The sequence below is a fragment of the Zalophus californianus genome, chromosome 11, assembly GCF_009762305.2.
Source record: "Zalophus californianus isolate mZalCal1 chromosome 11, mZalCal1.pri.v2, whole genome shotgun sequence".
NCBI classification, from domain to species: Eukaryota; Metazoa; Chordata; class Mammalia; order Carnivora; family Otariidae; genus Zalophus; species Zalophus californianus.
The window spans coordinates 5,783,378-5,810,482 of record NC_045605.1 but is presented as its reverse complement, the minus strand read 5'-3'; the positions used below and the strand labels follow the sequence as shown (position 1 = coordinate 5,810,482).

Sequence of the window (27,105 nt, the reverse complement as noted above, 5' to 3'; positions counted from 1 at the left end):
AACGTAGCTTTCCTCTGTCTATGCCGGAGTCCCTGACACAGGCTTGCCACTGTCCACACAAACTGGCACCTCAGAGCTGGAAAACTAAATTTCTGCTAAACCATTGCTTTTTAAACTCAAGTCTCATACCACCATTCCAAAATATCATTCACTAACCAACTATATCCTTCTACTTAATAATGTTTACCAACACTGGGCTTTTCTGATTCTTTTTATTTCATTAAGTTTCTTATTTCAATTCCAGTATAGTTACCATACAGTGTTATGTTACTTTCAGGTGTCCAACACAGTGATTCAATGGCTTTTCTGATTCTTAAACTACACCTGGTATCACAAAGCCACATCTTTATGTGTGAAGAATAAACAAAGTCTGAGCCCAAGAGTCCCTAAACAAAACATTTCTACTTCCTGCTTTCAGCGTTGTATGAAGCCCATTTCTTTACATAAGCCTACTGGAATCCTGAACTTTGGGTCAAAAATATCAACTCTTTAAAACATCCACCGCCCCGGTTCAAAACACGAAATATGTAGCTCATCAAGAGCAAAAAACCACTGGGTATTATATTTTTTAATCAACAGTGGGCATAGTGTTACTTAAGTGGGTGGGTTTTGACTGCCAAGAAAGCTAATGTGATCGCAAAATGAATCAGTAAAAGTACAGCATAAAAGATAGAAGTCTTGCTCCATTCTGTACCAATCAGAATATAGCTATAATTAAGTCCTACACTTTGAGATATAATTAAACTGAAGAAAATTCAGAAGAGAGTGACACAAAAACTAGGTCATATGAGCTGAAGGAAGTACATCTGTTTAGAGAAAACAACTCAGAGGAAATGTCACAGCTAACTTCAAATATCTCAAAGGATATCATTCTGAAAAAATTTATTAGGATTTTTCTATATTATATCAGAAGGCAGAAGCAGTAACAAAGGAGACAGGTTTCACTACTATTAAAGCTATTCAAAGATAGGAAAAAAACCCTAAAAGGTATGTTCGATCATTAAGGCTACCTAAGTGCTAGGAACAAATAGAGGGGATCCAAGAAGAATGCATAGTTGGAATACTAATTTTTTAATCCTTCCAACCTGGAGACTATCATTCCATGCTTGCATAAATTCCTCCAAATATTTGAACCAATCATATATTAAAAACCATTATATGCACTAGAAATTAGAGTTAGCACCCAACTTTTACCTCACCATATTCCGACCAAACTCGTGCAACAATAACCTTTTAAACCAGCTATTTATAATAAATAATAGCACTTACTTTTATTTGCACATTTGATGAAGTACTTGACCAAACTACTGATTTCTTGCATCTTTTTCTGCCTAGTGGCTTGTGTTGAGGCTGATACACTTGGTTTCGCTGTTCGCAGACATTCTGTTTCTTTCTGAACGTATTTCTGCAAAAATCTTCAAGAAAACAAAGTAGAATTTCAGAAACTTTTTAAATGCTTAAATTATTACAAGTTTGAAAAGTCCTTTATGCCACCACAAAGAGAATCTCTCAAGCCACGATGCTGCAATCAATGTACCAGCTAAATAAAATAATTTTCTCTTTCAAGGCCTCAGCCCCACAATACCAATTTAAAGTCCGTTCTGCAAAGTTCTAGACTGTAACCTCCATGATTTTTGGTTGCTTTACTGCTTGTTTTCTCATTTTATTATTAAACACTTACAATGCTATTAGGGCTCTCAGTTCTCTCTTGTTATTTTGTACACAACCCAACCCTTTCTCAGGTAGTTGGCAATGTTTCTGGCCTTTGAATGAAGCCTGCCTAGAAGATATTCATGATTAGTTGGAAGTGCCAGGTGCCTACTGGACCTGCCTGATTAGCTTATGCAAAATAATATTCACCTTTAGGTAGCAACTATTTTGGTGGTATTTGAAATTAAGTAACCAAAAAAAAAGAAGCATGCATTTTTTATGTTATCTGCACTGAAATCTGTAAGTCCATCCAGTACCCAGTAAGTGGTAAAAATAAAAGTTCTAAACACTTAAGAACAAGTGAATATACTTCCCCCTTGACTGAAAATGTTATTTCAAGCTTCCCAGTATTCTACATTAGTTTAAAATATTTTATTCATTTTTCCCAAGTTTTACAACCCATTTCTAGTTACAAATGGACTTCAGAGTTGAAAATTATATCTTAATGTAAAAAAGCATCAATTCTGTTTGGCATTCCAGTCTAGGAATCAATTGTCTTTCCAACGCCTGATTTTTTTAACTGCATTCCTATAGAAATTATTCTGTAATTGTTTTCTTAATTATAATTTAATATGTAGCAGTTACTCAGAGCAATAAAGATATAAAAGTAATAATAAAGCATTTATAACTTAATTTTATTCTCAAATTCGAAAGTCTTTTTTTAAATAAACTCGAACAAATATGAAAGGAATTATCTCTAATCTTGAGTGAGATCTGAGAATTTTTATTGAACAAATGGCTTAAAAACTTTTTCTATATGAACATCCTTTAAAAATCATGTTTCAGATAAATATTAAGCACCAACTTTATATGCAAGGCACAATAGTATATAGGAAGCAAAGATAAGACCGACATACACAAAAATATCACAACAAATAAAAAGAGAAAAATAAAGACAATAAAAAAAAAAAAAAAACGAGGATGGGGGGCGCCTGGGAGGCTCAGTCGGTTGTGCATCTGCCTTGGGCTCAAGTCATGATCCAGCCCCACATTGGGCTCCCTGCTCGGCGGAGAGCCTGCTTCTCCCTCTCCCTCTGCCTGCTTGTGCTCGCAACCCCTCAAGTAAATAAATAAAGTCTAAAAAAAAAAAAAAAAAAAAAAGAGAATGGAATACCTAAAAACAGCATCCCAATTCAAGTATTTGCTTTGTTTGGAATCTGAATGTCGATCTAAATGTTGAACAGTTTCAGGATCCCGAATCAGACGCTTAAATTTCTCAACTTCTTTCTGAAAATGAAAAAGAACACAGTAATGGGTTCCCAATCACACACTCCTTTCAAGAAAAGATTAAATTTCAGTAATTTACTACCCTTCGTTCTGTAGCTCTATCATGTTCTAGTTGACGGCAGCAAATAAGCAGATCATTAAGTGCTAAACTCATGGTTCAGAATTTCAGAAAGCACATCACTGTATAAAAACACACAAATGCAAAATTATTTCAAATTGTGGTATTTATAGTCAGATCAAACTGTACAATTAGAGGCACATTATGATCAAACATACAATGATTTTTCTTAATGTTTCCACATTCAAGTGAGATTTTCTTAGAGTATATCAAAACAAAGCCCCAACGTGCAAATGGGTACTTATGTGCAACAGCAGGATAAAAATAGGAAACACATACTTTATTGTTCTGAGACCTTTTCTAAGAAACATAATTAAATTAAAATGTAAAAGATCAACAGAAAACAGCCAGATCAAGAATAAGGAAAAGAGGGGCACCTGGGTGGCTGTCATTAAGCATCTGCCTTGGCTCGGGTCATGGTCCCAGGGTCCTGGGATCAAGCCCTGCATTGAGCTCTCTGCTGCGTGGGAAGCCTGCTTCTCCCTCTCCCACTCTCCCTACTTGGGTTCCCTCTCTCTCTCTGTCAAATGAAATCTTAAAAAAAAAAAAGAATATGGAAAAGAAAGGGGTGCCTGGGTCTCAGTCAGCTCAGCACGTCTGACTTCTGGTTTCTGCGCAGATCATGAACTCGCGGTGATGAGATCAAGCCTCCGCGACGACGAGCTCCATGCTCGGCGCAGAGTCTATTTCAGATCCTCTCTCCCTCCTCCTCCCCACCCCCCACCCCCAGTGGATGCGCACTCTAAAATAAATTTAAAAATCTTAAAAAAAAAAAAAGGAAAAGAGCATTTAAGGATTTAACACTGACCAGCTTAACTATTTAACTCTTACATGGAGTGACAAGATATGTCATTTGCTGAGCCAAAAGCTGAAACAGCTTATGCTTTGGAATTGCTATGTAGGAGGTTATCAGAGCTAGTAAGCCTTGCCTAACACTTAAGTCTCAACTGGCTTTATGGTTCTCATTTAAAACATAAAAATACAAGGACAATTATGCTCCTGCGTTTGTTTTTTTAAAGATTTTATTTATTTATTTGACAGAGACAGAGCGAGAGAGGGAACACAAGCTGGGGGAGTGGGAGAGGGAGAAGCAGGCTTCCCACCGAGCAGGGAGCCCGATGCGGGGCTCGATGCCAGGACCCTGGGATCATGACCTGAGCCGAAGGCAGATGCTCAACGACTGAGTCACCCAGGCGCCCCTCCGCTCCTGTTTTAAAAGGGAATCAAATACTATAGTACCAATAACAAACTACATTTTACTGTGCCTTAATGCCACTGCAGGAGCCCTCCTCCTAAGTTTTCGGACATACCAAACCTTCCTTTGATAACCACTAAAAAAAAATTCACATAAAAAAAGCATTTTGTGTCGTTATTTTTGACTCTTGTTACAAAGGAGTTTCGTTTTTGTTAGGCTATAAACGTTTACAAACAAAAAAACATACTTTTTTTGTCCTTGACATATCTCAAGAGGAAAAAGGAGAGTCCTTTTCCCATCCATTCATATAAACTCCACTCGTCCTTTAAAGATCAAGTATGTATCTTTGCTGTTGTTTAACTCACAGTCGTAAAATTGGAACTGAGAGACCACGTCTAATCCTCCTATAAAGGAAGAAATCCCTCCTACAAAATTATTTAAACACTCAGGGAGAACACACTACCTAATAAGCCTACCTAGTTCATTGGTAGGTAGCTCTAATTTGCTTCTCCGTTTTTATTCATTGGTTGTTGTGACTCTCTTATCCCTATTACAACATCCTTTACTTTGCTGTCGATTATAAGCTGTTATTTACCCAAAGGTCTTTTTCATTTGATTGTAAACTTCTTGAGGAAAAGGGCTATTATTTTTATTTTCCATTCCTTATGGTTTTATCTAGGACTCTTTCCCCTTCATACTCAATCTTGGTTTAAAACCCTCTTGATTGAGTCAGTAAGGAAAATGAAACTGGGATTGTAACCAATGAAAACACCTTAACAATATCCACATCCAAAGAACTATAAACATAGGCATGTTTATTTCTAAGTATGCTGAAGATTTTATAACGTTAAAAAAAAAAATGCAGGTTTACTGACCATGTGACACTTCAGAAAGATGCAGCCCCAAACTTCCTTTTTTTTTCTAAAGCTGTGGTTTTTCTATTTGTCTCCTTCTGTGTTCCTCTCTTCTGTTTCTCAAAGATTGATTACTTTGAAGAAAACAAAACAGGAAACGTTCTTTCACTGATACATGCACGAATATTTACAGGGCCACTACTTGTTTGAGGTACTATGTTAGGGATAGCTAGACATAATGAATTAAACAGACACAACTCCTTCCCTTCTGGAGTCATAACTGGTGGGGGAGAGTGAAAATACACAAGTACACTGAAAAATCAATGCCTAATTCCAAAGTATGATATATGACTCAAAGGAGGCCAACACACAACAACAATGGAGAGGACCGCTTTTGCTAAGCTTCCAGGGAACGCATCTCAGCAGAGTTTACAACAAAGCCAAGATGTGAATTGGCGCCAGTCAGAGAAAGAGCTAGAGGACTAATATTTTCGGAAAGGAGACTAGTAATACCCAAAGGTCCTAAGATGGAAAAGTGTACGGTATGTTGGAGAAACTGAAAAAAACGAAGGAACTACAGAGCAGTCAGAGTAAAATAGTAAACAGATAAAGTTGAATTCAATTGATACGTTAACCCAGAACTAAGCCCCCTACCAACATGCAACTGAAACCATACATACTTCCTGAACAACAATCTCTTAAGTGGCAAGTCCCACCTTTTTAGATTTCAATCAAATTGATTGCTTTGCATAATTTGACAATGATGCTTACATCGCATCTTCCTGCATCTAATTCTGCCCTTGGCATACCATTCTTTTCTGGAGTAATAGTGTGGGCTCTGTTGTTAGATTGTACTGTTTCAAATCCTGCCCCTGCCCCTTACAGGCTGTATAACCTTGGACACATTAGCTAATCTCTCTAAACCTCAGATCTGTCAACAATAAAATTAAAAAACAATACTAGAACTTCCCTCAAAGTTGTTAAAGATTCATGTAGGGATTTGCCACAGTGCCTGGAACACAACAGATGCTCAGTAAATATCACAAATCACCACTCTTTCCTTCCTTTGCTTCCTAGGTCTCTCCTGATGGTTCCCCTTTCACCCACACCTGCAAAACTATCTCTGTCAGGGCGCCTGGGTGGCTCAGTCGTTAAGTGCCTGCCTTCGGCTCAGGTCATGATCCCAGAGTCCTGGGGTAGAGCCCCGCTTCAGGCTCCCTGCTGCATCGCGCTCCCTGCTCCGCGGGAAGCCTGCTTCTCCCTCTTCCTCTCCCCCTGCTTGTGTTCCCTCTCTCACCGTGTCTGTCTCTGTCAAACAAATAAATAAAATCTTTAAAAAAAAAAAAAAGACTTATCTCTGTTTCCCTACTTCCCACCGATGTTCTCCCAGTGTGATCTCATCCATCCCTAAGACCTCAACATGCTGAAAATGCCCACATTTATTTCGTTCAACGCCAGACCTCTCTTCAGCTTCTGAAACCTCCCACGCTTTGTGTCTTTACACGCATTTCTCCTCCTGTCTGGAGGACCTCCCCCATCCTCCCCTGGGGGCAACTGAACAATTCGAGGTCTCCTCGCAGAACTTCGTTAGCTCTACGATCACGGTTCTCCTTCAACGATCACCCTGAGCTCTAAGAGTCCTTTTACTTCTCGGTACCTGGTTAAAAACAGCAGCGAACGCTCTTGAGGGCTCACCACGGGCAAGGATTCTCTCAAGGCAGACAGGGCAGCGCGGTCACCCACATGTCTGCCAAAATTCCAAGTCCAGCAACGAAATCCCCGAGTCCGTGCTCTTAACCACGCCACTCTAGTTTAAGCCTCAGGAGATGCTCGCGGGTTAAAACTAAGCAACAAAAGGGGTGAAAACATGGTTAGTCATCTAGTTAAATCGGGGCCGTGAAGTGGCAGGGAAAGGGGACGCGCAGGAGCGGGCAACGGGGCTTCTGGAAGAAGGTTCGAGGCCAAGTCTGCAAGGGGCTCGGAGAGAGGGCGGGAGAGAGGCAGTGCAGCGAGAAGGGAAGGTCCGCGCCAGAGCAGCGGGCGAGACCGCTCGTCGGGGGGGCTGGCGCAGAGCGGCTCGGACACCCCTGCAGTCCCCCGACGCAGAAGCCCCCGCCCGCTTTCCACGCCCCTAACGGTGCACTCGCACAGCCAAAGCGGAATTTCCTAAAGCGGCGGCGGCTGCAGCCTAAATCCCGGCTCCACTCGCCTTCCCCCGCCGCGGCCCCAGCGGCTCCAGCCAGGTGGACACCCACTCTTCCCGCTTCCGGTTCAAACGCGGCGTGACCGCGCAGCCACGGTCTCCCGAGGAAGAAGTCAGGGTCGCCCGGAAGCGGGTACCATCTGCTCATGCGCACCGACCCCCGCACGCTCTGCGCTTCTTGCGCTCGCTCGCCTCGAAAACATTCGGCTCTTCTGAGCAAACGCTCCTGCGCGTTACCCGCCAATGGCGTGCGTCCTTGCGCTCGCTGCCCGCCCCCTGGCTCTGGCCACTGCGCCTGCGTCCCACCTCCTCGCCACCTTCAGCCCCACCCCTCGGAACGAGGACGGAAGTGACGACAGTTCCGAGGGGAACGGAGGCGGGTTTCGTTTCGGCGCCTTTCTTTCTCCGGCGGAAGCGATTGGCGGACGCGGGGCGAAAGAGGCGGGACGAATTGCCGCGGGTTCAGTGCCGCCACTGGAACCGGGAGATGCGGCGCAGGAGCTGTCGCTGTGTTGGGTTTTACCTGAATCTCGTCTCCTGTGGCGGTGCCTGCTGCGGCTTCGGTCATGTTGTTACCGTCGGACATAGCGCGACTAGTACTGGGTAAGCGCGGACGCGGGAGGGACGGGTAGTGGACCCGGCTGAGCAGGACCGAACGACCTTTGGGGCCAAAGGTTCTCCCCGGGGTGGGGAAGCTCTGGGGTTCTGCCTCCCCGCCTGCGGGTCGAGACCTGCGGCGGTTCCCCTTGAGCCGGGCGCTCGGGCGGCGTGAGCCTCTTTGTGTGCGGAGGCTGCGCTCCGCGGAGGCTGCGTGGCGAGGGGAGGGCCGAGGAGAAGCGCGGGGCGGAACACCTGAGGCCCGGGTTCGGAGGGGGAGCCAGGCCTGCACGCCTGGTCGGGACCCCCGGAAGGAGACTTGTCAGAGCTGGGACTAGATTAGGGAACACGAGGCCGTCCCCGAGCCGGCCGGTCTCGTGGAGAGACCTTCGCGACGTCCTTCTCGTAACTCGCCCCGACGACGACGAATTTGGGGGCGAACGGGGGTGGTCTTCCCGGTCCATCCCTCGCCCTCCCTCCCCGCAGTGAGTAGTGCAGCGTAGGGGGTCTGAAATGCCATCTGCATGTTGTGAAACTGCAGCCATTCCTCATCTATCGACTGGCCAGAAATTTCACAGAGGAAAATGCCTTCCAGTTGAACGTGTGGTAGTCCCACTTGTTCGTTTTTCCTCCATTTGAGGACGGTTGGTGTCACGGGCCTGTTGTCGGGGAGTGCCGTCTGTGTGGGGAAACGGGTTTTGTGGTTGTGTGTCCCCGGGAGGAATCGAGGGGGTCGTGCTGCTGGGAGCGAGAGCCCTCGGAAGCTCAGACCCCGAGCCCGCGGTTTGCAGACCTCGTACCCGACACCCCTGAGAGTAAATGGTAAACATCTCTGATGAAACTTCCCTTCGTGTCCGCAGTAATTACTGTCGTTACCCTATTGTTAGAAAAATCCCGTTTGTCTTACTTTTTTAAATACCCAGCCTGTCCGGAAAACTGGCCTTTGTGCTCGGGGCCTTTGGTGAGCACATTTTGCAGGAAACAGGAGAGGGTAACGGTTGCACGGCCCTTTTTGGAGAAACTAATGACTTAAGTTTTAATTAACATTTTAATGTGTGGTTAATCTTTTGCCCGCTTTATCAGAACTGAATTATCAATAGTTATTCTCCCTCTATGTCTGTGAGAAAAAACTGGCTGTCTTGTAGTTGTTACATTTACTGGGATTATATGGAAACCCATTTAAAGTAGACTTTAACACTGTTCAAGATAACATTGGCGTACCTGATTTTTTCCTCCTGGCATATAGTTTAAGGATTTTTGAGTTTTAGCAATTCGGTAATCCACTCCAGTTTCAGTAACTATAGTTTTTAATAGGGTTTCTCACCCTGGCCCTATTGACATTTGGAGCCAGGTAATTATTTATTTTGGGGAGCTGTCCTGTGCATTGTGAAACATAGATGTTTAGCAGCATCCCTGGCATCTATCCATTAGATGCCAATAAGACCCCACTACCCCCCCCCCACTTATGACAGTAAAAGAAATGTCTCCAGGTTTTGGCAGTATGTTCCCTGGAGGGTAAAATCATCCCCAGTTCATAACAACTTATCTTAAAGCAATATGATTTTCTGCCTGGAATAACTCACACCAAATTGTATTCTCCACAAACCAGCTGCTCTGCTTGACTCCTACTTTCTTTAATGGATAAAAATTCCAAATTCATTGTTTCTTACCCTAAAAATTCTTTGTCATTCACATTCCATTGCCACCAATCCTACTTAATATGCCCCTCCCTTGTGCCTTCTTTGGGACTTCTGTCATCGCTTCTGATACAGTCATGCTATTGATATTTACTGTTAAGAAAAATCTGTCTAAAGCATTCATACTACACATATTCTAAAAGAAAAAATTGTGCAGTTTATCAAAATTTCAAGTTATGCAAAAGAATACATGATACAAAAAAAAGTCTCCCCACACTTATTCTTACTCTAATATTATGTCTTGAAGCTCTTATCAGCACACAGAGATCTGTAATTCCAAAACTTAGAGGCTTAAAATTGTGACAGTTTCATTATTTTGTCATGATTCTTCTTTCAGTACCCCCTCCCTGTCTTCACCTCTCTTTTTGTTGACTCCTTTTCTTTGTAATGTTCTTTAAAGAAGTCTTTGGGTGCTTAGTATCAGACACTGCTAAATGCTAAGAATAGAGAAGTAGTTCCCCTTAGAGTTCACATAATTAAGTTTCTCTACCCTCAGGCATGTGCCCCTCCCACACACAAACCCCAAAATACTTTACCTAGGCCTCACCACGCATTTTATCTAATTCTATTTAATGCTCTGTGTCACCCTTTTACAAATCAAAGAATGAACTCTACTTCCCGCCTGCCTTTCGTTCTTCAACATACCGTACTGACTTGAACCTCACTACATGTAACCAGCCCTTGCTCCTCAGCGACATCCAGCAGTTGTCTTGCTGGAATCTCTGTAAATACTGTACAGGCCAAAATACATCAAAGTGTTGCTTATTACCTTTGGGACACCACTTCGGTTTTCTCGGTGTGTTGTACAGGCTGCTCTGTGAAACTCACCCTGTCTGCCCCTCCTGCTTGATCTCAGCTTTTCAGTGTCTGCCCTGTGCTGCAGCCATGCCAACTACTTGGAGTTTCTCCAAATGGAAGCCATGTCTCTGAAACCTTTCCTAGCAGGTGTAACTATAAATGTCTCCTTAAGTGCTTCAGCAGCCTTGTATATCACTTCTGTGAAACCCTTACTTAACCCTGTTTTAGCTTTGCTTGTTTACTTACTTTAGTGAAATATACATGACATATATATGCAACATTTTAGCTATTTTTTTAAAGATTTTATTTATTTATTTGAGAGAGAGTGAGAGAGAGAGCTCTTGAGAAGGGGGAGGGTCAGAGGGAGAAGCAGACTCCCCCCTGAGCGGGGAGCCGGATGTGGGACTCGATCCTGGGACTCCAGAATCGTGACCTGAGCTGAAGGCAGTCACTTAACCAACTGAGCCACCCAGGCGCCCATTTTTTAGCCATTTTTAAGTGTACACTTTGGCATTGAGTACATTCACATTGTTCTGTAACCATCACCATCATCCACCTGTAGAACTTCATCTTCCCAAACTGAAACTTAACTTTTGTCCTCATTTTTCTTGATCTGGGATTAATAAGACAGGCTTTGAAAGTTCTTGGAAGCCCCTAAAACTGTAAAGGTTTACGTCAGGTGGGGCGTTTTTATGAGTGAAGGGGCCAGAACGTTTTTTGGATTTCTAAATAGGTTCGTTCTTTCTGTGTGAGTCAGAATCCATTCGAGAAAACTGAAACCGATCTGAGTATTTGAGTATTTAAGGTGGAGGGATCTAATGAGGGAATTGGTTACACTGGTGATAGAAAAACTAAGAAGACAAGCAGCTTATGTGAGCCAGCTCGTACAGCAGCAACAGCAGGAAGCCACTGTGATAATCAGGAGGACTAGGAGAAATGAAGCAGTCCAGAGACTGGTTCTCTTGCTGGAAGATGGAAAGTAGACTTTTCTGGTGAGGGAGCAGTAGTCACAGAGGAGAATCTACTAAAGCAGAGAGGAGATGGGAGGAAAACTACATGGCTTCTTCCAACTGCCATCCAGTCGTCCCCCCCCCCCCCCCCCGCCGTGCTTCCCATTGTTTGAACACAGCCAGAAGCCAGCTGACATGGAGCCTAGGAAACATTGCCTGCGTGGGGTCAGGTTTCCTATCACACAGCTCAGAGCAAGAGAGAGAGGAAGAAGAGATTTGAAGGCAAACAGAATCAGAATTGACACACCTGAAAGGTCAAGAGCCACTGATCCTGTTCACCTTTACGTAGCTAAGACATTATAAATATTTAGTAAATATCTACAGAAGTGCAGCTTTGATCATAACATTTCTTTTTTGCCTACTGGATATGTCATTTAGTCAGATTGTTACTCTGTTTTCTGTTAATCAGACTATGTTTATATCCTCTTTATTCATAAAAATGTCATTGATGACATTTACCGCTTTTTTAGATCCTTACCCGTTCTCTCTTTTCAGTTGTATCTCCTCTCCAGCTGTTCTCCATCATGTACATTGTGCTTTCTCCAAACTGGGCACGTCCCCCAAACATGTTCTCCATGTATACTTTTCACCAGCTTTTTTGGGATTCCCCAAACATCCTTCAAGACTCACCTCTTCCTTGTAACATTCATGATTTTCCCCAAGTTGGTAATACTTTCTCAGTTCCCTCTCCTCCCATAAAATAAGTCCTATCGTCTTACCACCTTTGCTTTGTATTACAGTTATTTGCATATGTATCTCTGGGTCCATTTAGATAACTTCCTTATAGACAGAAACTTTGTTATTTGTAGATCTAGTAATATAAGGTGCACTGTATGTTTAGTCTTCCCAAGAATTGCTTACATTTTTAAGTAATAATTCAGAAACTTCTGGGAAATTATTAGAATATGTAAAGGAGATATTTTCAAATCAGGGGGTTTGATATCTCTTGCTTTTTTCATCAGGCACCTCTGTCTTTAGCTTTTCCTCTCCATAAACAGGAAGAATAGAAGGCAGACTCTTGGCATCTCAGTTCCTAAAATTTGAATACTCTAGATATAGTTGGGATTTTATCTTTCCTTCTCTTTTCTGGTTATATTTCCCCTTCAGTCTGTTTAACTTGTACTCATTTCTACCTCCATTGAAAAGCAGGCAGAGGACAATATTATATTAAGAAAAAAGGAAACTCAGGCATGCTTTCTTACCTATTTGTACATCTTTGTCAGTAAGTTTACACAAAGGATAGTTATTTTATTCTCAAGATGTTTTTAGTAAGGAGTAAAAAGGAAGAATCACTAATGTTAATTGAAAGAGTAATTATTTGTATTCTAATAAAAGATCATTGCTCCCTATTTTGTATTTTCATTGTAACATTGGAAATTTGGTATAATTTATACTTAAAACTTCCCCTATTATTCTGATAGAGAATTGATGACAATCAAGTGTTTAACAGTGATGAGTAAGATTTTTATCGTAAGTGCTTAACCGTATGTGTATTGTTAGTGTGGAAGCGCTCAGCTGTCACCTTAGAGCGTTGCTTTGGAACTCCCAGGACAAAAGTAAAACAGCATCGAGTCCAACCCAAAATACGAACTCTAGGAGCACTTGAGCGGCTCATCGGTTAAGCATCTGACTCTTCATCTCGGCCTAGGTCCTGATCTCAGGGCTGTGAGTTCACGCTGCGCACTGGGCTCCACACTGGGCATGGAGTCTACTTAAGAAATAAATAAAATTGGGGCGCCTGGGGGCCTCAGTAGTTAGGCATCTGCCCTCGGCTCAGGTCACGGTCCCGGGGTCCTGGGATCGAGCCCTTCGTCGGGTTCCCTGCTCGGCGGGGAGCCTGCTTCTCCCTCCCCCACTCCCCCTGCTTGTCTTCCTGCTCTCGCTATTTCTGTCTCTGTCAAAAAAAAAAATAAATGAAATCTTTTAAAAAGAAATAAATAAAATAAAAAATAAGAAAGGGGGCACCTGAGTGGGGCAGTTGGTTATGCATCTGACTCTTGGTTTTGTCCCAGGTCATGGTCTCAGGGTCGTGAGATGGAGCCCCATGTGGGGCTCCGCCCACGGACACTGCTGGAGGCTGTGTACCCCTCTCCCTCTGCCCCTCTCACTCGGCTCTTGCTCTCTCAAATAAATAAATCTTTAAAAAATAAATAAAATGGGAACTCTAGATTACCCAAAATTGCACTTTTTTGGTTTTGGTTTTGGTGTTTTTATTTATCTTTTAAGTAATTTCTGTACCCAACGTGGAACTCGGTCTTCAAACCTTGAGATCAAAAGTTTCACACTCTACCCATTGAGCCAGCCAGATGCCCCTGAAGAATTGGGATTTTTTTCATCTGAAGCAATCATCAACCTGGATGGTATTCTAATTCCACCATCGAAATCACATTAGTCTAGAATAATTCGCCCCACCTTCAGGACCACTTGGGCTATGATTTGTGATTTCAGAATGCTGTGGGGAGGGCTCCTGGGTGGCTCAGATGGTTAAGCGTCTGCCTTCGGCTCAGGTCATGATCCCAGGGTCCTGGGATCAAGTCCCACATCGGGCTCCCTGCTCCTTGGGGAGCCTGCTTCTCCCTCTGCTTCTCTCTCTCTCTCTCTCTCTCCCTCCCTCCCTCTCTCTCTCTCCCTCTGTCTCTCATGAATAAATAAGTAAATAAATCTTAAAAAGAAAAAAAAATAATAACTCTCTTTAAAAAAAAAAAAAGAATGCTGTGGGGATTTGGGGTTTTTTCCTTTTCTCGTAACCAGCTGTAGATCCTGGAAAAACCGTTTAATGTCTTCTGTACTCAGTTTCCTCTTCTGCAGATTGAGGAAGCCCAAGGTCCATCTCAGGTCTGAGTTTTGTGATTCCTGGATAAATCTGCTTGGAGGAGGCACTTGTTACTGTCTCTGGGAGGGGTCCTAGTGCCCTGCAGCCCAGCAAGAAAACAAAGCTCACATACTGAAGGGCCACCTAATGACTTAATGGGCTTTGGTGTGGGAGGCTAGGTTTTAATTTTCTCTTAGAGCATATTCCCTGGGGTAAAGTGTACTTTGCAGTGGAATAATATCAACCACATCAGATATTTTGGTTGCTAGAGGATATCTCATTTAGAAATCAGGTTTAAGTCATATGCCTCTGACAGTTTTTACTATCAGAACAAGATAAAAACCCTCAAAGGAATGTTTATACTTGGGGTTTAAATCTGTAGCAATGTCAGAAGTATCTAAGAATTAAGCATTTATAAATATTTAAAACAGTGGAATCACAAATACTAATTCTAATAATCTCTGTTAAGTTTGAGTAGAAGCCAAAAGGAACTAGCAAAGGCGCTAGGAACACTTTCAATATAAACTTAATCCTATGGTCACATCTAACAACCACATTAGAAGAGGTGGGGGGAGTGCATAAGTTGTCTATACAAGCACAGAATCAACTCTACCCATGGGAACATGGATCATGTGGAGAATGCTGAAGTCTCTTTTTCCTCTCTTATAAATTGATTACAATGCTACCAGACAGAAACAGGGCTGCAGAATAAAATAAGCCATTCTGCCTGAATTTCCAGGATTTAGCTACTCACATCCCTGCAGACATGCATCATAGCTTTACACATACTCTAGGTTTCTATGATTATGGACTAAAGATACTAAATCTTTTATTCACTTCTTTCTTCATCTTCTCAAGGGCCCAGAAAAGTAGCAGTTGCTTGCTCTATGATACAAGGGGAGAAAGCGAGGTCCAGGAGGTTACATATATGCTGTAAACTGCTTTTCCTTCAAATGCCAAAAATACTGAAGGAAGACAGTCCTTGATCATAGATTTTTATTCATTTGTTCATTTTCCCATTCCTTTATTCTTTTGTCCATTTATTCAGGAACTTGTTCTGTTTTTTAACATACCCTACTCTAAGGCAAGCTTCCTATAAATCCATCCCACTCACCCCCCTTTTTTTGCTGTATTTTACTGTGTGTATATGCTTTATTCATGTATTCACCACTTGATGGATATTTGGGTTTTATATAACTTATTTAAACTTATAAAATGTTTACAACCTTGCTTACAAGCTTTTGTGTGGACATGTTTGATTTCATTTGAGTAAATACTTCATTTGAGAAGTAGGATTGCTAAATTGGGTTGAAATCTATCTCAGGGCGCCTGGCTGACTCAGTTGTTAGAGCATGGGACTCCTGATCTTGAGTTCATGAGTTCAGGCCCCTCGTTGGGCATAGGCTTACTAAATTAAAAAAAGTTTTAAAAAAATGAATCTACTATCTCGCTATTTGTTTTCTACTTGTCCCATTTGTTTCTTGCTCTTTTTTTCCTGCATTCTTCTGGATTATATTTAGTATTTCATTTTGTCTCCACTATTGGTTTATTAACTTCAGCTCTTTGTTTTATTTTTCTATAAAGTAAAACAAAATTCATCAAGTGTAATCTAAAATGGGAACTCTAGAGTGCTCAAAGTTGGGCATGTTTTTAAGAGCAGAAGGTAAATATCTTAGATACTGCTATTTTAAATTGCATTATAATTTTTAAACACTTTATAGAAGTAATCTAGCTTTCTAACAAGCCTTTTCTCAAGTGTATACTGAAGTGTAATGTCTTAAGATAAACCATAAACTGTCATCTGTGATAATTCCTTGGCCAGCGTAGTTAGCACTGATGATCATATTTTTTCTGAGAAAGGTTAATTCTATCACTACATTCAGTCTAGGTTGGTTTCTCAACCTTATTTCATTATTACACCCTTAAGGAGTATTTTCAGACTTTTTCCCCCCTAATCTCCCACATGATACTTTAATGTCACAAATACAGTGTTCATGTATTGTATGTACATCTGTGATTTATGCATTAAAAGGGTGATCTTCTCTTTGTTCCCTTGCCTCTCCTGTACCAATTTTCATCCGCTTAGTGCTTTGTTATTTTTGAGAATGTTTGGTCTGCACAAAAGCAAATTCACATTAGGAATTTGATTTCACACCACCACCTGTTAGAAGTCTCAAGTGGTTATGAATACATCTGGAGTTCTTAATGCTTTTGAAACTCTCCCATGAAAAGAAATTATCTTCAGTTTAAACTTTGAAACATATAAAAAGCTCCAGCTGCCTGCCTCCAAAGTGACTCCAGTGATTCGTATACATTTTAAATTTCTGTATTGGTGAAATCCTAGTAGCAGCTGAGTTATTCCAAATAATGTAGCTTAAAAAGCAAACCATCGTAAAAATGATTTGCTTCTCAGCTGGCTATAGAATTGTAAGGGTTTATATTGCATTATTTGTGAAAAATAAAGGGAAAATAGCAATCTGTCTTTGATCTGATTTCATATTTGAGATGATTTCATATCAGTGTTGGAGACACTGAAGTACTAGTATATGAGATAAAAGGTATATTCTGGTTTCTAAATGTCGTCCCCTAATCCAAAGGACAGTATCTTTGTTTTTTTTATTTGTGTATTCTTTGTTTCTCTCTCTAGCATTAGTGAGCAAGCCGTTGGAAAACTGATTCATCAACTATAAGTAGAAAGTGGTGAGTTGGTTCCCAGATCCCAGCTAGGGCATTTCCTAAAATGGGATGACAATTTTCTTGCCCTTTGCTTTTATAATCTTCATACATAATGACTTCATAGGCATTCTAATTAGTCTTTTTTTTTTTAAAGATTTTATTTATTTGAGAGAGAGAATGAGATAGAGAGCATGAGAGGGGAGAGGGTCAGAGGGAGAAGCAGACTCCCCGCTGAGCAGGGAGCCCGATGCGGGACTCGATCCTGGGACTCCAGGATCATGACCTGAGCTGAAGGCAGTCGCTTAACCAACTGAGCCACCCAGGCGCCCTCTAATTAGTCTTTTGACTTGGAGGGCCTGCTTAAAGATAAAGTTCCAGGTGAAAAGAATAGAATTTTAAATATGGAGGAGAGCTAAATAATTGCTTTAGTCGTTAAATACTTGAGTATTATACCAGCCCTGAGATAAGTCTACTGCAAAGGAAAGGTATAAGGGAATGTAGTATCTGGTAAGAGGAGTATAGCACGTAATAAGAGGATTCAAAAAAAGAGCCTCTGAGGAAGTGGTAGTTAACCGTAGACCTGAAGAATGAGTTGGAATTAGCTAGGCTAAGAAGCTGCCAAAGCAATGGGAATGGAGTATACAGTGGTCTTGATATCAGAGCATTTGTGAATTTGCGGAATTGAAAGACCAGTGAGTCTGGGAGAGATGGAATGGCATGATATAAGGCTAAAGAAGAAATAAGGATGCAAAACAAGTAGAGCTTCATATAACGTGTTAATGTAGGATTACATTTTTTCATCGAGATATAATCCACATCCCACAACAAGTAAAATTCAGTGGTTTTCAGTATATTCACAATATTCAGTATATTCACAGTGTTTTTTAACCATCACCACAATGTTAATTCCAGAACATGTCCATCATCCTCAAAAGAAACGCCAGACCCATTAATAGTCACTCCCATTTGCCCCCTTCACACAAACTCTGGCAACCATTAATTTACTTTTTGTTTCTGTGGATTTCCCTATTCTGGACTTAACATGTAAATGGAATTCTACAATTTGTGGCCTTTTGTATCTGACTTCTAGAACCTTGTTTTCAAGATTCATACATGTCGTGGCAAGCTGAAGTAGTTACTTCCTTTTCATGGCTGAAAAATGTTCCACCGAATGGATATTCCACATTTTGCCCATTCATTGATGAACATTTAGGTTGTTTCCACTTTTTGGCTATTAAAAAAATGCTGTGAACATTCATGTACAAATCTTGTTTGGACATACTGTTTCAATTCTCTTAGATATATAAGAGTAGAATCACTTGGTGATGTGGTAATTCTATGTTTAATATTTCTGAGAACTTCCCAAGTGATTTTGCACCATTTTACATTTCTACCAGCAATGTGTGAGATCTCCAGTTTCATCACGTCTCTGTCAGTACTCACTATCTTTCTTAATTCTGACTATTCTAGTGGGTATGAATTGATACATCTCATTGTGGTTTTGATTTTATATTTTCCTATTTGCTGATGAAGTTGAGCCTCTTCTCATTTGCTTAGTGGTTCTTTATATGTTCTGGATTCTAGTTCCTTATCAGATAGATGACTTGCAAATATTTTCTTCAATTTTTGTCCATTGTCTTGTCTTTTTTTTTTTAATTTATTTATCGGAGAGAGACAGATGGAGATAGGGACAGAGAGCATAAGCAGGGAGGAGAGGGAGAAGCAGGCTCCCCACCGAGTAGGGAGCCTGATACAGGCTGATCCCAGGACCTGAGCTGAAGGCAGACACCTAACCGACTGAGCCACCCAGGCACCCTGGTCCATTATCTTTTCACTTCCTTCATAGTATCTTTGAAAGCACAAATGCTTTTAATTTTGATGAAGTTCGGTCTATCTAATTTTTCTTTGGTTGCTTGTTCTTTAGATGTCCTAAGAAACCATTACCTAATCCTACATCAAAAAGATTTACACCTGTGTTTTGTTCTAAGACTTTTACAGTTTTTGCTCTTACACTTATATATTTGATCTGTTTTTAGTTGATGTTTATATTTGGTATGAGGTACAACTTAATTGTTTTGGTCCAGCTTCATTGTTTTGCATGTGGGTATCCAGTTCTCTTAGCACCAGTTGTTGAAAAGACTAATATTTCCCCCATTGAGCTGACTTGGCACTGTTTTTGAAAATCAATTGACCATAAATGTCTGGAATGTTAATTCTGTCCCATTGATCTATAGGTCTGTCCTTATGCTAGTACCACATTACCTTGATTACTATTGTTTTGTAGCATGTTTTGAAGTGGGTAGGTGTAAGTCCATTTCATTTTCAAGATTGTTTTAACTACTCTGGGTCCCTTGTATTTCCCTGTGGATGTTAGGATCAGTTTGTCGATTTCTGCACAAAAGGCAACTAAGATTTTGATAGGGATTGTGTTGAATCTAAGAGTATTGACATCTGAATAACATTAACTCTTCTAATCCATAAACAAGAGAGATCTATGTATTTAGTCTTTAATATCTTTCAGTAATATTTCTAGTTTTTAGTAGGATCATACGCTTCTTTTGTTAAACTTAATTCCTAAATATTTTATTCTTTTTGATGCTTTTGTAAATAAAATTGGTTTTTGTTTTGTTTTTTCATTTTTGGATGTTCATTGCAAGTATATAGAAATGCGGCTGATTTTATCCTGAAGCCTTGCTGAAGTCACTTATTGACTTTAATAGTTTTTCTGTGTGTACATGGATTCCTTAGAATTTTCTATTTAGGGCATCATGTCATCTGCAAGTGAGGACATTTGATTTTTTTCCTTTCCAATGTGGACGCTTTTTACTTCAGTTCCTTTCCTAATTGCCCAAACTAGAACTTCTAGTACAGTGTTGCATAGAAATGGCAAGAGCAAGCATGGTCTTGTCCCTGATCCTATGGGCTTGACTCTTTAACCTTTGAGTATTACATTAGCTGTGTGATTTTCACAAATGCCTTTATCTGGTTGAAGAAATTCCCTTATATTCCTCATATTTTTATTACGAAAAGGTGTTGGATTTTGTCAAGTGGTTTTTCTACATCTGTTGAGATGATAACATGGTTTTGTTCTTTATTCTATTAATGTATTGGGCCGACTTTAGTCTTTTTTTTTTTTTTAAGATTTTATTTACTTGACAGAGACACAGTGAGAGAGGGAACACAAGCAGGGGGAGTGGGAGAGGGAGAAGCAGGCTTCCCACCGAGCAGGGAGCCCGATTCGGGGCTCGAGCCCAAGACCCTGGAATCATGACCTGAGCTGAAGGCAGACACTTAACAACTGAGCCACCCAGGCGCCCCTCTTTTAATAGAGTGTATTACATTGATTTGTTTTATTTTCACTCTTGCATTTTTGGCACAATTGCACTTGGTTATGGTGTATAATCATTTTCAAATGTTAATGGATTTAGTTTGCTAATATTTTGTTGAGAATTGTTACATCTGCTTTTCCGTAAGGGATGTTGGTTTGTAGTTTTCATATGATGTCTTTGTCTGGTTTTAGTATCAGATTATTACTAGTATCAGCGTTTGAAATGGAAAGGCCTCTCTTATTTTTTGTTTTTTTAAAGAGTTGGTGAAACTTCTTTCAATATTTGATAGAATTCACCAGTGAGGCCATTTGATCCTAGGCCTTTCTTTATGAAAAGAGTATTTATTACAGTTCAGTCTCTACTTGTTTTAGGTCTATTCAAATTTTCTGTAGATTCTTGAGTCGGTTCAGTTAATGTCTCTCTAAGAAGTATTTGTTTCACCTGGGCTCTCTAAATTGTTGCCATATAACTGTTCATAGTATCCTTTTATAATATAAATATAATATTTCGGTAAGGGTGATAGTAATGTCCCCTCTTTCCTTCTTGAATTTAGGAATTTGAGTCGTCTTTTTTTGTCAGCCTCTTTAAGGATTGTTGATTACTGTTGATCTTTTCAGAGAATCAACTTTTTGTTTCCTAGATTTTTCTCTTTTAATTGATTTTTCTTCTCTGATCTTTTACTTTCTTCCTTCTGCTTTCTTTTGGGTTTAGTTTGCTTTTCTAGTTCATAAAATGAGAGAATAGGTTATTGGTTAGAGATCTTTCATCTCTGAAATGTACTTACAGATATAAATGTACCACTAAGCACTTCTTTAGCTGCATCCATAAGTTTTAGTATGTTGCATTTTGTTTTTGTTTATCTCAAAATATTTTCTACTTTCCTTTTGTTTTCTTCTTTGACCCTTTGATTATTTAGGAGAGTGTTGTTTAATTTCCACATATTTGTGAATTTCTTTTTTTTTTTTTAAAGATTTTATTTATTTGAGAGAGAATGAGAGACAGAGAGCACGAGAGGGAAGAGGGTCAGAGGGAGAAGCAGGCTCCCTGCCGAGCAGGGAGCCCGATGCGGGACTCGATCCCGGGACTCCAGGATCATGACCTGAGCCGGAGGCAGTCGCTTAACCAACTGAGCCACCCAGGCGCCCTATTTGTGAATTTCTTATTACTGATTTCTAATTATAGTCTATTGTCAGAGAGTATACTCTATATAATTTGTCTTTTTTAATTTATTGAAACTTTTTTTATGTCCTAATGAGTGGTTTATCCTGGAGGATGTTCACATGCACTTGAGAAGAATGTGTATTCTGCTGTTGTTGGGTGGAGTATGCTATAGATGTCTGTTATGTCTGGTTGGTTTATAGTGTTCAAGCCTTCTCATTCCTGACTGAGCTCTCTGGTCTATTCATTATTGAAAGTAGGATGTTGAAGTCTGTAACTTCTTGTTGAATTGTCTAGTTCTTGTTCCACTTCTGTTAGTTTTAGCTTCATGTTTTTGGGGGCCTTGGTGGTTACATGCATATATACTTGTAATTGTTCTCTTTTTGATTCATTAAATATCATTATGTTTGTTTCTACTAACAATATTTGTCTTAATTTGTCTGATACTGGTATAGCCTCTCCAGCTCCTAGTTACTGTATGAACGTTATATCTTTTTCCATCCTTTTATTTTCAACCTATTTGTGTGTTTGAATGTAAAGTGTGTGTTGTCAAAAGCATATAGTTGGATCATATTTTTTATTCATTCTGTGTGTACCTTTTTATTGTGTAATCCATTATCACTTAATATAATTACTTATAAGGTGAGGATTTTGCCTGCTATTTTGATACTTGTAGTCTATATATATATATATATTATGTTTACTTTTTCTGTTGCTCTTCTATTACTGCCTTTTTTGTGTTGAATATTTCCAATTTACCATTTTAATTCCCTTGTTTCCTTTTTTTTTCTTAATTTATTTTAGAGAGCACGTGCAGGCGAGCAGGGAGGGGGCTAAGGGAGAGAGAGAATCCTCAAGGCAACTCCCTGATGAGCACAGAGCCGTGTGTGTGTGTGTGTGTGTGTGTGTGTGTGTGTGTGTGTGTGTGTGTGTGTGTGTGTGTGTGTGTGTGTGTGTGTGTGTGTGTGTGTGTGTGTGTGTGTGTGTGTGGCTCTATCCCAAAAACTAGAGTCTGAACACTTAACCAATTGAGCTGCCCAGGCGCCACCCCCCGCCCATTGTTTCCTTTATATTTTTTATTTTTGAGCCTTTTTCTTAGTGATTGCTTGAAGTTTACAAGTAACTTAAAACAATCTTGTTTGGATTGATACCAGCTTAATTTAAGTAGTATATAAAAACTTTCCTCCTCTATAACTCCATTCTCATCCCCCTTTTTGCTTTTAAGGTGATAAAAATTACATCTTCATCATTATATGGTCACCAACCCAGATTTATACTTACTATATACAGTTGTCGTTTACAACAGCAGGGAGTTACAAACAAGAAGTAATTTGTACTGTTTTATGTTTACCTGTACAGTTACCTTTAGTGGTGTGTTTTGTTTTTTTAACATGGATTTGTTTCACTGTTTAGCGTCCTTTAATTTTAGCCTAAAGGACTCCCTTTAATATTTCTTAAAGGGCAAGTCTGCTGGCAACAATGTCTTTGGGTTTTGTTTCATTTTGTATTTTTAATCTGGGAGTAGCTTAATGTCTCCATTTTGAAGGGGTTTTGTTGGTCTTGGTTGGATTTTTGTTATTGTTAGCACTTTACCTCATCTCCCTGCCTCTGGCCTCCATGGTTTCTCATGAAGAAAAAAGCTGTTAATCTTACTGAGGATCCCTTGTGAAGTGATGAACTGTTTCTCTCTGCTTTCCAAATTCTCTTTGTCTTCTGACAATTTGATTATGAGATGTCTAGATATGAAATTCTTTCCATGTATCCTACTTGGAATTTATTGAGCTTCCTAAATAAATAATTTTCAAATTTTGGATGTTCATTATTTGGACATTAATTCTTCAAGTATTCCTTCTGCCTTTTTCTGTCTCTCCTCCCCTGGGACTTTGATTATGCTTATGTTGGCACAACTGATAGTGTTCCACAAGTCTCAAAGACTGTTAACTTTTTGTGATTTTTTTGTTTTGTTTTGTTTTTGTTCCTTATGCTGGATAATCTCATTTGAGCTGTGTTCAGGTTCACTAATTCTTTCATCTGCCTCTTCACATCTGCTGTTGAGTCCCCCCTCTAGGGAATTTTTCATTTTAGTTGTTATACTTTTCAACCCTAGAATTTCTACTTGGGGTTTTTTTTTGTATAATTTCTGTTTTTCTTAACTTCTTTTTGATGAAATATTGCTCTCATAATTTTTTTTAGATATTTAGGAATAGTTTTCTTTAGTTCCCTGAATTTATTTAAAACAACTGATTTTGGGGACGTCTGAGTGAGGCAGTCGTTTAAGCGTCCGACTCGATTTCACCTCAGGTTGTGATCTCAGAATCATGAGATTGAGCCCTGCATCAGGCTCTGATCTAAGTGCAGAGACTGCTGAAGTATCTCCCTCCCTCCCTCTCCCTCCCTCTCCTTTTGCCCCTCCCCACCACGCTCATGCTTGTTCTTTCTTTCTCTCTCAGATCTTTTAAAAATGAAGTAGCTGGGGCACCTGGGTGGCTCAGTCGGTTGAGCGTCTGCCTTTGGCTCAGGTCATGATCCCAGGGTCCTGGGATCAAGTCCCACATTGGGTTCCCTGCTCAGCGGGGAGTCTGCTTCTCCCTCTGCTGCTGCTCCCCCTGCTTGTGCTCTCTCTGTGTCAAAAAAAAAAAATGAAGTAGCTGATATTAAGTTTTAACTCTAGGAAAAAACTAAAGTTTTTTAAAGTTTTAACTCTTGGCTTCCTTAGGGATGATTTCTGTTGACTGCTTTTATTTTTGCCTTGCGTTTTTTTTTTTTTAAGTTTTTATTTATTAGAGCACGAGCAGGGTGAGGGGTATAGGGGGAAGCAGACTCCTCTCTGAGCAAGGAGCTGGATGTGGGTCTCGATCCCAGGACTCCAGGCTCATAACCTGAGCCGAAGGCAGACACTTACCTGACTGAGCCATCCGGTGCCCCTATTTTTGCCTTGTATATGAAACATATTTTCTTGTTTCTCTGCATGTCTCATATTTTTTTGCTGTAAATTAGACATTTTAAATAATATAATGTGACAGCTTTTGTAATCAAATTCTCCTGCCTCCCTCATGTTTGTTACGGCTCTTTGTTGTTTCAGCAGTTGCTGTGAACTGCTGCCTGAACTAAATCTGTAAAGTCTTTATTCTTTGAGTTTATATTCTATGATTGGACACTGAATTTTTTTTTTTTTTTTAAAGCTTGGAGTCCATAAGTCTCCCATTGTTTGTCAAGGGGCTGGGTGTATGTTGGGGCATGCTTGAATATTCAGCTAAGCAGTTGGCAACTCTGCCTTAGCCTGCTTACTCAGAGCCTTACTGGTCAGCCAGAGGTGAGAGCTTAGGACCTTGTCAGATCTCTTCTATGTGCACTGCCCTACACTTGTACATGTCCTTCTAATATCCCAGGAATATATCCTAACTTTTCAGAGCCTGCTGTGGACTGTTCATACCCCAGCTTTGTGTGTGTGTGTGTGTGTGTGTGTGTGTGTGTGTGTGTGTCTGTATGTTTTGGTTTGTTTTGTTTTGTTTTGTTTAGCTTGTTTGTCCCACTCTTCGTCACTGATAGTTGTAGTGTTAAGCTATTCCTGCTGATAGTTTTAGGCAAACATCTTAAAGGAGAAGGTTCTTTGCACTGGGTAAATTCTGATTCAGTTCAAAGACCAGCCATGCAAGTGGAGGTTTCCAGGTAATTTTTACGCAGATCAAATTATTCTGGGAATGGGAATGAGTCTTTGGAAAAATTCCATCCCTATCTGATCCCTCCATTGGCTGCTAGGCTGTTTGAAAATCAATAGCCTGGAATCACATTTAAAACAAGTATACCACTCAGCTGGGGATATGAGCATGAGAATAGAGCAAGTTAAAATGCCACAGTGTTCATTATTACTGAAGTTCTTCTATTTTTCTTAAATGCTCCCAAGACTTTGATTATTTTCTGAGTTCTGTAAAAGTTTTTCTCTTTTTAACCATTTGTGCCAGTGTTCTCATTGCTTTTATGGAGGAAAGGATTTTTGGAGGTCCTTAAATGGTCATTCCAGCTGAAGCTGCTCAGAATTTAGAAGTTTAACTGAGTGCTATGGGAAGTGATTGAAGGGCTTTACACAAGGGAGTAATTTCACCAGATTTGATCCACAAGTCAAGGCAAGTGTGATGCCTTACAGATGAAGCACCCTAGTCCTGGAAGATACGTGATATTTTTTGCCCCAAATTCACAATGCTTAATTTAACCAAATAGAGTAAAAACTTGGTCTCCCAATATCCTATCCGATATTCTTTCAGTATTATACTGCTGTTTTTAGTGGTGGGTTTAGGTAAACGCCAATAATGCTGAGAAACAAAAGAACAAAGATAGGCTGCTAGTCAAGACAAATGAAGTGTTCATATGTGTGCAAGTACCAAGGACTGATAAATAAGATTGTTCCGTAAATGTCAGTTAGATGTAAATGCTAATGTTGTTGTTGAAATAGTGTTTTGATTCCCAAAGGCATAAATTAAAAAATCAAAGGAGTGCCTTTCTTTGCTTTCCTTCAAAGCAGATCTTTTGTTCATTTTTCCTCTTAAACCGTTAGGCAGATAAGTGAAGTGTACAAGTAAATAGCAACATTGGGAGGATGTAGTTTCTTGATAATCCAGTAAGTTACTTATATAATTGTCTGCCAGCCTGGCCAGTATGGAGGTTATGGAGAATTTCTTTATTAGTTCTCCTCTTATGTATCATTACTTATAGATTCACTTGTAAGCATTACTTTGCATTAATTGTACTTTATCAGATACCATATGTTTTTAGGTTAGCTAGAGTTTTTTCCATCAAACAACCACGTATTCTATGAAGACTGCTTTGTACTGCAGCACAAACTGGTGGTTCTGGGCAAGGCTGCAGAAACCCAGCACATTCCACCTGAGGTTCCATTTGTGATATGAAACTGCGTTTCTGTTGCATTGGGGCGAAAGTACCGAAGTTACTGGAATTACCTAACCTTCTGTTTTTCATTTAGGTTACTTACAACAGGAAAACCTCACTTCTACCTGCCAGACTTTTATTTTGGAAAGTTCAAATTTAAAAGAATACGCAGAACATTGTACAGATGAAGGTTTTATTCCAGCCTGCTTACTGGTGAGTGATTTGTTCCTTAAGGGAAATAGTTCCTCATTGACCAACATGAGAGACTATAAACAGCAGTCTTAACATCAGCTCATTAGCAGTTTCAAAATTGGTAGACATTTGATAGTATTAATGCATGACTAGAAAGACCTGAAGAAGGCCAGCTCTTCTTTTCACACGCTTATGCCAAAGCTGGCAACTTTGCTTCTAAGAATCAGTTTCAAAATAACACTCTCGGGGCGCCTGTGTGGTTCATGTGGTTAAGCGTCTACCTTTGGCTCAGGTCATGATTCCGGGGTCCTGGGATCGAGCTCCCTGCTCAGTGGGGAGCCTGCTTCTCCCTCTCCCAGTCCCCCCCCACCCCCCGCCCCAGCTTGTGCTCTTTGGCTCACTCGCTCTCTGTCAAGTGAATAAATCTTTAAAAAAAAAAGATACTCTCATTTCTTTTTTTTTTTTATTCATTTGACAGGGGGAGCAGCAGAGGGAGAGGGAGAAGGAGGCTCCCCGCCGAGCAGAGAGTCCGATGCGGGGCTCAATCTCCTCAGGACCCCAGGACCATGACCTGAGCCAAAGGCAGACGCCTAACCGATTGAGCCACCCAGGCGCCCCGACACTCTCATTTCTAACAGCAGTTTC

The 27,105-nt window shown here is 40.4% G+C and overlaps 2 protein-coding genes across 16 annotated transcripts in view; one reads left to right on the top strand and one right to left on the bottom strand.

The window, feature by feature from the left end:
• Positions 1 to 7,507, bottom strand: part of ATM (ATM serine/threonine kinase) — a 117,912-nt gene extending 110,405 nt beyond the window's left edge. For 12 of the 14 annotated variants that reach the window (XR_003517286.1, XR_003517287.1, XM_027578286.1 and 9 more), the window contains exons 1-6: positions 7,360 to 7,507; positions 6,762 to 6,947; positions 5,126 to 5,238; positions 3,020 to 3,117; positions 2,825 to 2,937; positions 1,270 to 1,415 (exon numbers count right to left, since the gene is read on the bottom strand). Coding sequence is in view for 12 of the 14 variants with exons in the window: in XM_027578286.1 (XP_027434087.1) it covers positions 1,270 to 1,415; positions 2,825 to 2,937; positions 3,020 to 3,091 (331 nt within the window). In the remaining 2 variants the exon portion in view is untranslated. The remainder of the gene's footprint in view (positions 1 to 1,269; positions 1,416 to 2,824; positions 2,938 to 3,019; positions 3,118 to 5,125; positions 5,239 to 6,761; positions 6,948 to 7,359) is intronic. The other 2 variants (XM_027578287.1, XM_027578288.1) reach the window with 2 other exon arrangements.
• Positions 7,508 to 7,698: 191 nt separating this feature from the next.
• Positions 7,699 to 27,105, top strand: part of LOC113914425 (protein NPAT) — a 59,010-nt gene continuing 39,603 nt past the window's right edge. For both annotated transcript variants that reach the window (XM_027579639.2, XM_027579641.2), the window contains exons 1-2: positions 7,699 to 7,910; positions 26,363 to 26,481. In XM_027579639.2, the coding sequence (XP_027435440.2) occupies positions 7,874 to 7,910; positions 26,363 to 26,481 (156 nt within the window). In that variant the 5' untranslated portion in view covers positions 7,699 to 7,873. The remainder of the gene's footprint in view (positions 7,911 to 26,362; positions 26,482 to 27,105) is intronic.